Source organism: Acipenser ruthenus, chromosome 7 (genome assembly GCF_902713425.1).
Source record: "Acipenser ruthenus chromosome 7, fAciRut3.2 maternal haplotype, whole genome shotgun sequence".
NCBI classification, from domain to species: domain Eukaryota; kingdom Metazoa; phylum Chordata; class Actinopteri; order Acipenseriformes; family Acipenseridae; genus Acipenser; species Acipenser ruthenus.
Window position 1 is genome coordinate 44,914,004 of NC_081195.1, and position 17,457 is coordinate 44,931,460.

General features: G+C 38.0%; 1 protein-coding gene across 1 annotated transcript in view; it reads right to left on the minus strand.

Annotated features, from left to right (window-relative positions):
- Positions 1 to 12,245, minus strand: part of LOC117414487 (diphosphoinositol polyphosphate phosphohydrolase NUDT4B-like) — a 64,983-nt gene extending 52,738 nt beyond the window's left edge. Inside the window, exon 1 of the mRNA XM_059027070.1 lies at positions 12,219 to 12,245. Coding sequence (XP_058883053.1) covers positions 12,219 to 12,230 — 12 coding nt within the window. The 5' untranslated portion in view covers positions 12,231 to 12,245. The remainder of the gene's footprint in view (positions 1 to 12,218) is intronic.
- Between the last annotated feature and the right edge of the window lie 5,212 nt (positions 12,246 to 17,457).

Sequence of the window (17,457 nt, forward strand, 5' to 3'; positions counted from 1 at the left end):
ATCAATCCCATGTGGCTGTGCAAACGCAGTCACAAAGCACACTTTAGTGTGCACCCATGTGCAAGTGACATTAAACAGCACAGGTCTGAAGATTTTGGACCATATATGATCATCCTGGAGTGTGTTATTACACTTATAAAATTGCACCCCTCACCCTACACCACCGTCCCAAAGTGAATTGGTTGTCAAGTGAATCAGGCATCCAAACTGTGCTGGTATGGTGATATATATGCACAGGTTGAAAACTTGTAAACTAGGAGGCAGTGTAGTCCAGTGGTTAAAGTCCAGGGCTTATAACCAGACGATCACTGGTTCAAATCCCATCAAAGTCACTGGTTCAAATCTCACCTCTGCCACTGACTGACTGACTCACTGTGTGACCCTGAGCAAATCACTTAACCTCCTTGTGCTCAATCCTGCGGATGAGATGTGAAATCAATGTCTTATTGTAAGTGACTCTGCATATAATGCACAGTTCACAGCCTACCTCTGTAAAGTGTTTTGTGATGGTGGTCCACTATGAAAGGCAGTATATAAAGATATTATTATTATCCAATGAGTTTGCTTACTCTATTCTTACCGTTTTATACAGTAATTGCATATACCACATAGCAAATGTGCCAATTCAGAATATGGCAGATAATAGTCAGTTAAAAAATATTCAGTATGCAGATTAATCTACATCCAGATTTCCTGAGATCACCACCTTCCAAAAATATGTGTGGAGGCTAGACAAGAAGGACACAGTATTTAAAAAAACAAAAACAAAAGCTCAATTATTTTTATCCCTGTGCTCCACCGACTGTATGACTCTCTGTGAAGAGTGCCTGCCTTTGTCAGGGTCTCCCGAGAGAGCCTTTTTGTAACTATCTGAAACCCCTGGACATCACAACAATAAATGTACAGTTTCAGGGCACTCTTGTTACAGTTCTCTCTCTGGTCTCCTCATAAAACTGGTTGGCTGTTTTTCTCATATCCACAGAGCTGCCTGACTGCTGAGAACACTGGTAGTGTAAGGATTATTGCCCACATCGTCAAACAGGTAACACAGCAATAACGATCCATGATGTGGTACGGAACAGAAAAAACAGAGTACTTTGTTATATATATATTTTTTTATCACTCTTCCTGCAGTGATTTAGAGGACAGATCTCAAACCCCAGTGCACTAGACTGGACATTTTGAAAAGAGCTTTGAAACAGACTTTAAAGTTATAAGTGCAAAAAGTTGTCAGGATGTTAACAATGAAAAGAAAAATTACAGATACTTTTTTAAAGAGTTGTAGCAACATGTGGGGATGTGTAGCACTATATTTTTCGGAACCACTTTAAGGCACATTTGTCACCCATGAATGAAAACTGGTTTAAATAAACATGCAAGAAAAGAAAGTTTCGCTAAATGACATTCTTTAATGCGTATTTTGACGAGTTACTTGTGGGCTGTGTCACAAGCATGTTTGCTTCATGTATGAACTTGTATATCATGTACAGCAGATAACTTCTATAGTATTTTTTTTATTTATTTCAAGGTGTTGATGTTTTAAATTCCCTTGGAATGATTTTTAGATACTGAAAATGTGACTTCTTTACTTTATATTGTCTTTAGGCAAATACCATCCAAAAAAAGGAACCACAAGCATTAGACATTAGTCTGTTTCAGTCTTTCCCATAATTATCATGGTATTGCCATGTGAGAATATGGATTGTGGCTTGAACACGGTGTTCTTTGTGTGGATATAATCTCAGAATCAATGAGCTCTAATTATAACAGGCTGGTTCTGACTTGCTGCTTATTCACAGACCTGGTGGTACGTAGAACACTCTGCTGCCTATTTGAGAAGCCATAGTGTGCAAACGGAGGGACTTCTAGTTTTGTCAGTCATGGTTAAATTTAACACTGTCAAACTAGTTCCAAATCCCTTGCTGAAAGGCGAGAACAGGTGTTAACCAGTACTCTCTGCTACTGGGAGCCACACAGGAGAAATGAAACTCCGAAACTCCTCAGCACTCTCCTCCAAGAAATGAAGTTTCATGGGCTGAGTAAGAACCAGCTTTGGGTCTTATCACACCCCCTAATAAAATGCTAAATGCTGTCATCCTGTTACAATCTCTGTCATGAACATACTTGGCTGTTGTACAGTATGGTTTCACTGGACAGTGTGTGTGTGTGTGTGTGTGTGTGTGTGTGTGTGTGTGTGTGTGTGAAAATTGAGTATCCTTCAAGTGGGCAACGGCAGATCAAGAGGGCTCTCATCAGCAGCTGTCAGTTATGCAACAAAAGTTATTTTTTTTCTGCCTGTGACCTAATGATGAGGTAGTCTCTTAGTATAGTACCAGAATAAGCACAGATCCAGATGGTCAACACTTTGAAGAACATAGCTATCTTCAGCCTGCTGTTTCTAATTTCTGAGCTGTGTTCTATATAGCATCTGCTTAACTTAATTCCATAACAAATACTTTCAAAATACTCAGGGGCCAACGCTGAATCTGATTCGACGCCCTATAAATCTCCAGCAGAAAGACCAAAAACTGTGTACAAACACCACTGAATCATATGTAGAAGGAATAGAGAGCTGACTGAGTGGAGACCCCCTGGTCCATTTCGCAAAAGAATACATATACATTGGATACTTTTTTTGCAGCCAAGCCTTCATTAAAGACAACCTGTACAGAAATACCATCTCTTACAAAGACCAACGTATTGAATCCCTGTGTATATATGTAACACCTGGTAAGGGAGACTACTATAACCTGGTGCAATTATAAGCAGGAAATAACTGAGGCAAACAGTTCTTAACCATATACAAATATCAAATAACTAAGATATAACATGAAAAAAATCAATGATGTCATTGCCATACACCGTTCCATCACATAGGCTACTATGGAATACTCCAAGACGTGAGTTCTGATTGAGTGGACGCCACAGGTGGCACGTATAAGAGGCTTGGGGAGGCTAAGCCTCCCCAAAATAAATTGGCCAAACCCTCACAAGAAATTGTTCTGACCAACACAAAAAATATTTGTTCGATTTTTTTTCCGCACAAAGCAGGTCTAACAAACATTTCTCGTTTTCCTAATGCACAACCGGCAGACTGCTAGGGCAGCTGGGATATGAAAATCAACACTGTAGTACAGCTACAGGACTTAGTTGCATTTCAATGTCATTGGAGGAGACAGTACTTGGCTGGTTTAACATCAATTCTTCCTGCCGATCTGAGCCCCACATACCGCTGCAGGAGGCAGCCGACAAAAACTCTGAATCTTTTCGCTCATTCCCTTGCCTGGAACATCCTCTTCACAATTTCTACATTTATTTGAATTGTTGTTATCTATACAAACAGCTTGATCCAAATCTGATTTTACAGAACTTGTGGCAAAATATTTTCATAGCATACTGTCTGTTTTCACACATCACTGTTTTGTGAGAATTTGTTAAAGACGCTACAGTCAGAACATACTTCTTTAACTGTTTGAACAAATGCCACCTTTCAGAAAACTGTTTGTGGTGCCAGATTATGAATGTTTCTGAAGTTTTTTCTTTAGATTTTTCCATTTTCCTTCACTCCATTTTCAGTGAAAGCGGGATCTTTTGAACTTCTGAAAAAGTGTCTGCAAGGAAAGCAGAAAACCGCATCTGCCTGCTTGCTGTACTCTAAATATGAAAACCTATTTCAATATTCTGATTAAAATGAATGGTTTTGCTTACTAAAGACCGTTTTTGGATACACAGGTAAAAAAGGCTGTGATGGTCCTGTTGCAGTATCACCAAGGTCCAAAATACAGGATTTAGCATTTCAATGTCATTTGGAGACAATGCTTGGCTGGTTTAACGTCCATTCATCTCACTGATCTGAGCCCCATATAGATATTGGAAAGTTTACTAAGACTGCAGTTATTTTTGTTTTGCAAATACTGTATATCTTATGAAATAAGTTGAATGCCCCTTGATTGTAAGTACGATAGTAAGTTTGTGTTTAGAAGCTTAATAGTCAGTATTAATAATTGATTTAAATTGGTGTGAAGTGATGGAAATGGTGTTCGAAATTGGTGGTACTGTAGGACTGCAGAACAGGTTAACGGATTTAAGGTTTTTTAAAAAGTGCAGCTTGTTATCCTTACTGTTTTTCTAATTTGCTTAAATAGTCATAACATGTTTTAAAGTATAAGCTAGTGCTATGTTAAACTTCATTTATTTGGCCACCTTATGTTGAAAAAAAAAAATAAGTCATATATATATGTAGCGTCCCTGAGTGGTTTCGGACTCTGTTTTGTGCTATAAATTATTATACAGTACAAGTTCTCAAAAAGACTCCTGTTTACAGCTTTTATTTGTGTCTGTCAGTCCGACTATTTTTCAAACTCAACACAATGAATGAAACTTAGTATTCAGACTCACTAGTAACAGAGTAATACTAAAAAATAATGCAATTCTTAACTATATATATATATATATATATATATATATATATATATATATATATATATATATATATATATATATATATATATATATAATTGAATAATGATTTTAACTGATTTTCCTTTCTCTGTATGTATTTTTTTTCCATCAACAAAATATGTAATGTGATCGGATAGGCCCCCTCAGCATTGACTAATGCAAATGAAGGAGGCTGACTGTGTGTTAATTGAGAGTTGTCGCTTGACCTTTTGCTAATGTGTTTGGAAAGCACAGCTACTATAACTGATGACTACTGTTCATCTGCCTTCCTGGATACTGTCATCTCCCGACTTAGTTTCTTCATAACACTGATAATTAAGCGGCCAGCATGGAAACTGTGGCATAGCAGATCTTTCTGGAAAACACACTTGTCTTTGAAAAGTGAGAAGGCCCACTGGAGAATGATGGCTTTTGCAATAATGCAAAGGTGTGCATATTTAGCCTTGTTTTTAAACAATAATAAGATTTTTTTTTTACTGTAGACATGATAGAGAAATGATAGTATCTGACCCCAGGCTGCTGCTGTGCTAAAAGTAAGATCCCATTAGCTCAGGCCAAAATGAACAACTGCAATTACAGATCACTTAAGGGTCAATGTAATGTATTTAATTTAACTGTGCCAGATGGTAGGAAAGAAATAAGGTTATGACACTAGTGTAGAAATTAATATATGATATTATTGACTAATTTGGTTTCATGTTATAATATTTGTTTTTTAAGCTACTTTTCAAAAGTAAGTAAGCAAACAGCCCTACTGTATATACAAATAAATCTTACAGGATTCCAAGAAATCATAGAGCAGTCATGCCAGTCAGCCGTATTAAGGAGATGCATGTGCAAAGATCCGGTGAGCTTACCAGCTGTGAACAATAGAATCTTCCGGTCATCATTGAACATGGGCATAATAGCATGCGGTCAACTGTACTGCTGAGTGAGTGGTAGTGCCTGGGGAGCAACAGGTCAGAATAGCTTTTCACAGCGCTTTCTCATATGTATTCCTCTAAATTATTAATTCATATGTTTGCTGCTGTGACCAAATACAGTACAGTGAAAAAAGAGGACAATGAAATGCTAGATAGTGAGAAGGGGATCCAGCTGCTTGCCGTCAGTTCTGACTAGCTTTTTCTGAATACATGTAATGTGTAATCAAAAATTCTCTAGTCATATTGTAATTACATACATTTTACAATAAACATTTGAAAATACCATTGGAATACTACTATAGTTTCAGGATTACACTTAATAATCCTCAGCAGACAACAGCTTTACCAGAAATGGTGGTAAAGTAGATTTGGTCCTGATGCCGCAGGAATATTGATATATTCTGCAAGGGATTATCAGTGTGCATTTCCCTGTGTGATAGAATTCAAAATACCTGCCTGTAATGTTAAATAATTAAATTAAGGCTTTTGATCCCTTGGCAGAACCAAACAGTGAGTCTCCATGCCGATGTGCTCCATGCTAGGCTGGCAGTGACATTCTGTTCTTCACAGCTGGTGGTTATACCCACAGGCCGAGGGCACTGTGACAAAGGAAGTAGTAACTCCCCTACAAAGCTCAGACTAATCAGTAGACAGATGGTGGGTACCAACCTATTGTGAGTGTACTGTAAGTATGTGTTTATGCTTATAAATATATTGTGAGTTAAATAGCTAAAAAAAAACATCAGAAGCATGTAAGCAGACCCTTCCCCCTCATTCGTACACATACAACTTGGGGAAATAGGGGGTTCATTTGTAAGTAGGCAAGATTTCAGGGGAGCTGGGATAGTTTGCATCCTAGTTGTCAATCTTGTCTGAGGGTAACAGAGAGTGTCACATTGGCTCTGGTTGAGGAGGTAAAATCAGCAGGAACTTATTATTGTGCAATGAACCTGTACAATAATAGAAAAACAGTTCTGCAAAATGGAATGCAGATAATAATCAGCTAACAGCCATGTGTTTGGTTTAAGAAGAATCCAACTGTCAGAAAATATATGATGGTTATGTAAACCAGGATACGGCCTACATGTTACCATATCCTCACTCAATACTCACTGATGATAACAAGACTGACTCCCTCTTGTCATGACTGGGTGTGTTCATTACCACCACTGGGTGTGTTCATTATTGCTCATAGGAAGATGATTTCTTTTGACATTTGTGTAAAATGACAAAGAAGATAATTTGTATTATTAGTACTAATTCAAGAATAAAACTTTTGTGGATAAAGAGATTTTTTTTGTAATTGGTCAAGGTTCATTGTTTAATAAAGCAATCACTGTGGTATTACGTTTCACAAACACTGCTGACATTTTTAGTGAACGGCCTGTATACAAAAGTTCATTCTTTAGTACGTGAATTATAAATCAAGTAGATTGATAGGTGAAATGGTAGCCGTGTTAGTCCAGAGATGATAGACAAAGAGAAGGAGATGTGATACCTTTTATTGGACTAACTAAACAATAATTAATCACAAGCTTTCAAGACCTCAAAGGTCACTTCTTCAGGCGAAAGTAGGAAAGAGAGATTGATGTTTACATTCAAAGGTAGCAACAGAACTTAAACAAAAATAACCCATTTTGAATCAGTACAATTATAATGTAAGAAAAAAAAAACAGGAGAGAGGCTGCATAATAAACAATGACAATAACAAAGACAAAATAAAGAAATGCATTATAAGAATAAAATGTAAAAAAGTGTAACAGTAAATACTAATACAGGGAAATAAATAACAGTGAAAAAGATTAAAAATAAATAAATAAATAAATAAAATAAAAATTATACCCAATTTTAGCTGAAGATTTCACCCTCTCCAATATTTTCTTCGAAACACCTCTCATATCCTACAGACAGCCACCTAACCGGTCCCAGCTTATCACTCAGAGGAAACTACAAACTGACCTAAACAATGCACACAATGGAACTAAACCCTGCAATATCAACAGACGCAAAACCTGTCCTCGCAGCACAAGGGAAACTGGAGATAAAAGGATCATTAACCTGCAGATCCAGAAACATAATCTACATGATTAAATGTAGTAAATGCTCCAAAGGGACCTACATAGGAGAAACCAAACAACATCTTTGGACAAGGATGAATCTACACACACACCATCAGCAACAAAATTATCAGCACTCCTATTGGCAACCATTTCAACATGCCGAACCATTCTCTGCATGATCTGACGGTTCTTGTTTTAAAGAGCAATTTCAAAAACACACAAGATAGGAGAACTTGGGAACTTAAATTTATAAAATTCCTGGACTCAAAAAACAAAGAACTCAATAGGGATACAGGTTTTCTACCTTATTACAATTTATAATACTTGTGTATATACATTGTGTATATGTGTATGTGTGTATATATACTGAGCATCAAAAGAAACGTATCACTTATATTTGAGCATCAAAAGAAACTTATCACTTATATTTGGATAAAATTCACTAGATGTGATCAAAAAATGACAAACTCTGTTTTAGAGCAGGTGCAGTGACTTTGTATTGTGCTGATTAACAATTGACATCATAAAGATGCTGCAAAATGATCTGTCGATCCTGGGCAGGTGTTGTGACTCTTGGTCTCCCAGTTTGTGGCCTGTCATTGATAGAGTGTGTCTAGTTATACCATCTCGCCAGGTTTGAAATTGCTGGCTGTGACCACCTGGCTGCTGGCTGCTGCCTGCTGCCCAGCCTCCAACGCTGCTCTCTTGACAGACATGGCATATTGTTTTTTTCTGTGATTTTCTTTATTGCTTTTATTCAAGCTTGCAATTCAACAGCTGAAATCATTCCATATCCAGTGCCCAACCTGATTGAATCTGGATACTGTACCAGTACATTAATTTGATATTCATTACACTTTTCAAATGGTCAAATTGTCTATATTGTGTTAGAATACACTTTCAGTCACATTCAGAAAGAGGTAAAACTCTTCAAGGCTATGGACAAAAAAATAATGACACGTTCATGTTGGATTCTCTCAGTCTTATCCCTACACTTCAATTAAATCTGCCTAATAATCCTTAAATAGAATGATTTGCTGGATCTGTTGCAGCTGAAGAACCAGCATGTTTACATTCAGGGCATCATGTAACAATGACTGTCAAGTGACAACACATTAATCATTGCATTAAATTGTTATAGGTGTGACAACCACTTTTCCTTAATAAGCCCCTATGGATTTGTTAATTGCTGATCTTTTATGTCACACCGTAATGTGTACAAGGTACACATCACAAAAATAACCTTTACAACCATAGAAAAACCTAGAATCTTTATAATCAAGCAGCTGAGAGGCAAAGTGCTGGTATCAAAGTGCTTGGAAATGTTAGATGCTTGCTTTTTTCAAAGTCTACAAAGACATCAGTTATGCAGGCCAGATAAGAAAATGAATTTTGTCTTCCTGCTTATGTCTGCAGTCTGCTTGTGGTTTTTATTAGAGCCGATGGTCTTGCTTGCTTGAGGAATACAAAGTCTTCTATCAACAGCTAACACATGATCATTGCAGTGGCTTATTACAACCATCAACTCGAACTATAGTGGATGCGGTATCCATTGGTAACCTTCCCGTGGTTTGGGGGGTGGAGCTAGGCCCACCTGCATCCTATCATCTTCTTTCATCAATTAAATCTACCTTATTTACCACCTCTATCTAGCTGTCTTGTGTTTTTTCGTTTTTCAGTGTAAGACTCTCAAATTCTATCGAGCAAAATGGAGAACTTACAGCATCTGTCTTCTGATTCAGAGGATTCTCAAGATTTTCTGTCTATACCAGACCATTCTCCTCCAGTTTCAATCCAGGGTCACTCCAGTCCCCAATTTTTCTCGCCTTCCGGCATCTCAGTTAGATCCGATCAGGCTCCCGTTCAAGTTTGTGATGGCAACATCAGAGTTTCTGGATCACAGAGTTGTGGATTGTGGAGATTTATCAGTCACTTTAAAATCCAGAGACCCCAGACTACTCAAAAATTTAACATAGGGGGAATTCCAATTTCATTTCGGCACCACACAACCTGGCTTTATTTACAGACGCCTCATCTCAGGGATCCAGAGGTCTCTTAAACAATTAATGGTTTTCCAGTACATGGCGTCAGGAAATTGAAAATCTATCTCCACATCTAAAATCCACAGCTTTTCTCAAAATATAATCAATAGCTGCAGCTGCCCAGCTATAAGGTCACCTATGGTCTAAGAAATCATTATTATTATACTGCGATAATATAGCTATAGTGCACATTATAAATAAAGGACATTCCAGTTCCCCTCTTATCATGCAATTACTATGGCGGCTGGTATGGATTTCAGTTTTCAACAATTTCCCAATACAAGCCCGTCACCTACAGGGCTTTTATAATAATGCAGTTGATGCTCTTTCTCATTTACAGATTTCCAAATTCCACAGTCTGGTCCCTACAGCTCTGCCATCTCCAGCAGCAACTCCACAATTCAATCAGCTGCTTTTCAACTGAATCTAACTATCAATAAGCTACTTAATTCAGCTCAAGATTACATGGTATCAGCACTTGCCCCTTCTACCAGATCCTCATACAGGTTGGGCTTTCTTATGTAACTTTCTGCTCCCAAAGCAAGATTAATCCTACTCCATTTAACCAGGACTGGAGCATAATTTCATAGTTCATGCAAAGGACTCTCTACATCTGGCACCAGCTACAATCAAATCCTATTTATCAGGAATTCAACACCAATTTTGCTTGATGTCCATCGCTTCTCCAGCTATACTATCAATCCCAGTTGTCCGTCTCCTTCTGCGAGGAATTTCCAAGTGCTCATTGGCTCCAACTCCTGCTCGCCTGCCTATCTCTTTAGACATTCTCGGCAACTTGATTACTATTCTCCACCAAGGCTGCTTCTCTCCATTCGATGATTTAACTATGGAAACCATATGCCTATCTGCATTTTTGGGTTTTTTGAGATGCTCTGAATATACAGATCCTTCTATTTCCAGCTTTCCTACTCTAGGTATCCGCTGCAGTGACCTCAAGCTCATTCCAGATTCCCTTTTTATCCTATTCCTCTGCATTTCAAAAACGGATCAGCTGCGGCAAGGACAATGTATTCAGCTTTCAAAAATCAACTCTCCTTTGTGCCCCTACACTTCCATGCTGAAGTACATCACAGAACGCAAGGCCATTTCATCCTCTGAACCTTTGTTCATCAATTCAAACCGGTCCATTGTATCAAGGCATTGGTTTTCTTCACATCTCTCCACTGTGGTGTCCAGAGCAGGTCTTCCCCCACAATTCTACACTCTTTATTCATTCAGAATAGGGGCAGCTACATCAGCTGCAAAAGCAATATCAACCAGCATCTAATCAAAAATATGGGACACTGGATCTCATCAGCAGTTGGAGCTTATATTCGTTCTTCATCATCCGAAATATCCTCCGCTCATCAGTCCATTGCTAGTATGTCCGGAGCGGGGGTGACCTTTCCATCAGGGCCACCAAAGATTTCCTCCTAAAAAGAACGTTTTTTTTTCTTTCCACTGTGCGGAGTGTCTACACATATTCAGTAGAGTACAGCTTATGGATAAGTAGCACATCTACATACTAGCACAACACACACACACATCCTTAACATTTACCAGCAGGGCGGTTTAGTTAATGCCGGCGCATCAATTTCTGCTGGAGTCAGCTTCCATTTTTTATAACAAATTGGCTAAAATCTAATTCTTCCAATGACAATCTGTGAATAAAGCCTCTCTGAACCATTGTAATGAAACATTTGGCAGAGCAGGAAGGACAGTGCTAGTCCTTTTCTAAGCATTGTGCCAAAACACTTCATATACTGGCTCTCTGATCTGACACAGAGATACGATTGATGTAAATAGACTCTTTTAATCATGTTCAAATATAATCAATTCTAATTTTTCTTTTCTTTTTTAAAAAGTAACTCTACAAGCATATTCCCAAAAAGTTCCTCAGTGCTCATTAATGTGGTAAAACCGTGAGTCCAAAACGATAAGGAGATGATAAGATGCGGAGAGTAAGAAAGAAAAGCTAGAAGTCAGAATGAACTACAAGGTGTGCAATAGGAAATTTACATAATCAGAAATAACCTTCAATGATTCACACTCAGAAAGTAGAAAACATGTATTGGGGTGCACTCATAAAGCTCCTCTGTGAAGGCCTTAGCATCTGGAGATGCAATAAATACTGGCATCGAATCAGTGCACAAACTACTAGTTACTTTAATATACATGTACCGTGCAGGCTGATGTCATATAGTCCAGGCTGTTACTGAACAGTTAGACATTTGTCAGTTTGATGACTACCTACATCTGAAAGGATACAGTTAAGGAAAGGCCTTTTTTATTTACTGCTTCTAAGTCCCAAATATCTATATGTATACAAACCCTATTGTTAGTATAAGACAAGTCACACTGAAACAGGCCTTTCAGTCAAAAGACCCAAAGCCCAGTGGCGGCTTTTTTTTTACTTTTTGAAAAAAAATGAATAAAAAACTGAAAATCATCCCTAAAGTCTACCCTACAAATGAAATTGTTACAACTAACGAACTAACCTGATTCTAGTTAATGCTAAATTAAGGAAGAACGCTGGTTGGCTGCTCCTGGGCCTGTATTCAAATGAACGAGAATTGTAGGTGCTCTTTTGGGGTATTTTGACTAGATAAAAAGCAATACCAAATAATTACAAAAATGCATTTATTACACTGTATTTACCAAATAATTACTTGGTGATTGTTATGTAACAACTAATAATTACAGAGTTCAGAGATCTCAGACTTTAAAATTACCTTGTTCTGCATAAATCTTCTGAGTGAAAGCCATATCGTGTCACAGTTAGGGGTGAAAGCTTTTTCCTGCAAGGTGTTCTTGGAAGTGGTGTTACTTTGAGATGAAACACTTCACAATAGTCCTGTAGGCCCCACAGTGGGTAACCTCTTTTAATTGCTTTCATATTTTGGGCTTCAGTAAATGTCAGTACCTCTCACCTGGACAGAAATAGAGGCAACAAGTCAATTAATCTTACTAAACTAATGATAGTTGTCTTCAAAATAGCCACCAACTGTTAAACTTTGTCAGCTGCATTCTTTCTTGGCCAACTGAATGTCTTTATGAACTCTCTGGATCTCTTTGTGTGCATACAGCAAAAACAAGATGGAGTCAGAAATGTGCATTAGTAACATGGTGCTTAGGTCAGGCGAATACAGTACATACTGTACATATAGTATATAGATAGGTAAGATAGTCTAGTCGGTCTTGCAGTTATTTTTATTAATGCTTTACCTTTTCTTTTTAGCTGACTATCTAAGAAAGGACAATGCTTAGAACTTTTGATTCAACTCCAGACAGACACAGCAACCACTAAAGCCAAAACTAATTAGGCCTCAAAAGGAACTGCAGGTATTATTTATTACGAACATATTTCTTCAGTGTGCCTCTTCTTTTCATTGGTAAAATCGTTGACCATGCCTGACGTTTCCTCTTTGGAAAATACTGCTTTACACATTGCTCTCTATTGAATTTGTCAGGGGCTTGGGAAGTTGATGTTTTTCTAACACATTGCTGCAATGTTCACGACAGAGTCACGCTCTATCCAGTGCTTCCGATCTGGTTGCAGCATATTTGTTTTCAGACCAGTAAAATACATTCACTTGTGTAAGTTAAATGATAAAGCTTTTACCACTTTAAGATTGCACCTTTTTTTCTTTTTGTAAAATGAAAAACGAAGTGCTTATTTTACAAGCAAAAACAACTAAAGATAGGGGCTCCCGAGTGGCGCATCCAGTAAATGCGCTCCACGTGGATGCGCGCTATAGTCTGGACGTCGTGAGTTCGAGTCCAGGCTATTCCTTTGCTGACTGAGGACGGGAGCTTCCAGGGGTTAGGTCGACCAGGGTGTCCTCGGCCGTGTGCGGGCTTGCCTGTAAGCTGCCCGAGAGCTGCGTTGTCCTCTGACGCTGTAGCTCTTGGGTGGTTGCGGGCTTGCCTGTAAGCTGCCCGAGAGCTGCATTGTCCTCTGACGCTGTAGCTCTTGGGTGGCTGCATGGTGAGTCCGCAGTGTGAAAAAAAGCGGTTGGCTGACGGCACACGCTTCGGAGGACAGCGTGTGTTCGTCTTCGTCCTCCCGAGTCAGCGCAGGGGTGGTAGCGGTGAGCTGAGCCTAAAAATAATTGGCCATTTCCAAATTGGGGTGAAAATAATAAAAATAATTGGCAACGACTAAATTAAAAAAAACAAACAAAAAAAACAAAACAAAACCTAAAGATCTATTATGTTGTTCAAGGAGTTGACATATTTATCAAAATGTTCAATTTGAAAACAGTGTCAACATGATAAAAAGGTTGACAGGTCTTATAACTATGAATGTTCGAGTGTAGTGTACTGGGCTTTATCTTGTATTATTGGGTATGTCCAGAAGTTAAACACTGTCTCATATGAAAGGGTTGGTCATGATACCAAAATCTCACTGTCTAATTCTTTTGACCCTACCTACATCACAGATAGCATAACCACCTAGTCCTACACTAAACCTTATTTCAATGACATACTGTCTTCTTAGCTTCCATCAGAAAAAAACTATGTACACTAAAGATTTAAGTACCCTAGCATATGATTAAAACTCATAGACTGCTGAATAGCAGTCTCTGCAGGAAATTGTAATGTGTATGGGAACAATACACTCAGTCAAAATAAAATAAAATGATTGCCCAAACAAAGACAATAATTTGATTTAATTACACATTCAATAAGCGTCATTGAGACCATCAAGGGGATAATATGTAGTTTTGTCAACACATCTACACAGAGTAATGATGACAACTACTGCTCTGCTATTGGTAAGGGCCAACCACAAGGCAGCATGAATGCAGATGTTGTTTACACCATATGTTTGTATATTTCAACTGCCTGACCAAAATGTATCCTTTGCTGTGTATCATTGTTCAAAATATGTTAACAGCACATTGGCTACACTGCCAGATTGCTTAACAGCATGCTGGGTTTATGCCGACTATGCACTATACTCCAAACATCATTTTCTTAAACTTTTGGGTAAATAAGTGCATTGTGAATTTAGTCATTATACTAAATTAGAGGATATGAGGGTGGAGTAGCTGTGGTGGATGGCATGATGGCTTTTTGGAGTTGTGTGAGGGTAAAATCTTGAAAAATCACAAACTAGGTTTAGAGACCTCAAATCAGTATAGATTGTACTGTCTGTTTAATATTTGTTCTATGCTATTAAAAGCTATAAAACCTCACCTCCTGTCACAATTCCTGTCAGTGCTGCTTCCAATGCTAAATCTAGTCTAACACCTTACTGACTTAGACCCTGTTGATTTTACACCAGTTGTTTTTCCAGAGCTGTCTGGGAGGGCCATTTGGGCCATTTACTTTAACATTACTTATTCAGACATACATGCACTCGTTTTCATTTGGCTGTAGTGTCCCCATACTGACGTGGGAAGTAATACACCTTCAGAAGAATTTAACCGACAGGAATTGTAATTTATTGAATGCATACAAAAGCTTGGTTGATTTGAAGGAAGCATTTGCTAATGGTAAATCATTTTAATAAAATATGATAGGATGTTAGTTGACGGAAAGCTTGGAGTGAGTTTATAAACAACAGTCTCCCTAGCTACTATATTTGGAAGACTGTTATGATACAGCATCACCTTGTCTTATATATGAAATATAATATTTGACAGCATATTGTAATATTCTATGGTGCTATAGTGAACTGTGGATCACAGATATCATTCTCATGGTTTAAAGGGAAGTAAGCTTCCTGTCAACAGGAAAAAGCTGCATTGTTTGGTGAGGTAAAAAAAATAAATACAAAATAGGAAATTCAGTTATATTACGGAAGAACAAGAGACATGTGCGCCTGTGTAAAGCATGGGAATAAGTTGCTATTACAGGCTGTTCACATGCAAAATTGGGTGAGATTCCAGAATGTTTTGTGAGTCATGCTGTGAAAAAAAGTAATAAGGTATATATTTTCAAATGTATTCGTATACCCAACATTGCAATAAGTGTCCAAGAAATGATTATAATAATCTTGTATTCACTTCATTCATTTTAGGGACCAAAGCTAAATAAGTCCTGCTCCTATGAGCTTTATAATTTTTGCCTTTGTAGTGTTGAGCACTTAACTAGCACTCATCATTCCTGCTATTGACTCCTGCTGTACAGTATGATGCTTTAAATAAAAAGACTTCAGTTGCAGTGAGTCCCTCTAGTGGACAGAGGTAGAATTGGTTTCATTTCGACTTTTACATCTCTACTATATAATAATGCTGTGCTAAGAAGAAAACACCAGTAGTCTGTTTTTTATTTATAAGAACCGGTTTTCTGACTATCAAATTATTTGTATAATTAAACAGTTTTTTTTTTTTTTTTTCTTGGGTCCACAATGACTTACCTAGTAAAAAAGCACTACAATGTGGTCCATGGTGAGCCATGTGATCAAGGTTTGAGATCTTAGCTGGAGGCCCACATTTGCGGCTTGGGCCTTTGTAATCTGTGGCTTTGGGGAAAAGATCAATTGGGGATAGTCCACCTAATCATGCTTCAGCGACCCCCACTGGTTCTGCAAGATCAGACTAGCCTGGGCCTTAGTTATTTTGTGCTGTAGTGCAGAATAGTATTCTACAAACAATTCTGAAAGGAATCAATTAAACAAAAGCTAAATGCATCCAATTAAGCTTCCTGCACTGTGCACACACATGTGTAATGACAGTCAAGGGTTATATAACTGGCTGCAATTTCTGGTTCTGTGGGGATGACTATAATGACTATCAGGTTGCAAATTTCTTGTCTACCAGTCTTTAAAATATTTATCAAATTCTCTTGAATACATGAAAAATGTTTTGTTCTCACTTTTTCATCTCTGAATATACGAACGCTACCTTTGCTATGCTTGCTGTGAAAACATTACAGTATACTGTCAGAGATAGATGGATTGTAGATTGCAGATGGAACCGGCGGCTCCCCCAGTTTGATACTGGAACAATATTAAATGATATTACAGACTAGTTTCATGGTGCAGATGGAAATATGGGACTAGAGCTGCTTACTAATTTCTGGTGCATAGACAAGTATACATGACCCACTCTTCCAAGTTAGCTGTTAACCAACAATATGAGGTCATACTCACAAACATACAAAGAAAAATCTCTAGTTATTAAAGCATCAAAAACATACATCCTGGGAAGCCAGAGAGACAACAGTGCTAATTTGGGAATCAAGGGAACCGAAGAGACAATTATTATTATTATTTATTTATTTGGCAGGTGCCTTTATCCAATGTGACTTACTAGTGTTACAAGGCAGTAAAGGGTTAGAATGCAATTTTCACTGTAGAGCCAACATTTGAAGCATTTGAAGAATAGTATAATGCGTCTAGTTTTGTTATATAAAGAATGATCGAAGCTTGCAAAGACACTTTTTTTATTGAACAGTATGGTACTGTAGCTCTAGGTATGCTCCTGGTCCCTGAAGCTTACGAAAAGGGGGCCTTATCTTGCATTGAAAGGACAAAGTTAAATTTTCTGAGAGGAACGCATTTTAGTAGTACAAAACTAGTAAGAAACAACTTAATTTGGCTAGGAGCAAGTACATTCTGAGCAATTCCTTGCCTAATGTATACTGTTTAATGTTTCCCAAGAGTTCCTCCCCAATTATTCCTGTCAAATGCCAATGAGAAAGACTTTAAACAAACACTTACTTCATTAGCATAACCAAGTTTTTTTGTTGCTGTTTATGTTTTGGTTTCAAAGGCTTTATTTAAACTTTGATGCAGAAGAACTTGGCAAGAACTTGTCACAGCCTTGAGTGCTAGTGTGAGAGTGGGTGTGGGTGACTCACTGAAAACAGGAGGCAAAAAGTTTCTTTGAAACGCCACTTCGGCGCACTGAATTATTTGTATGCACTAGGTGGCGGACTTGTGCCGTGGTTTGAATACCATCGTCAACGGTAACTATTGAGGCAGTCTCAGTGTTTAGCCAGGGGGAACAGACACAGTTC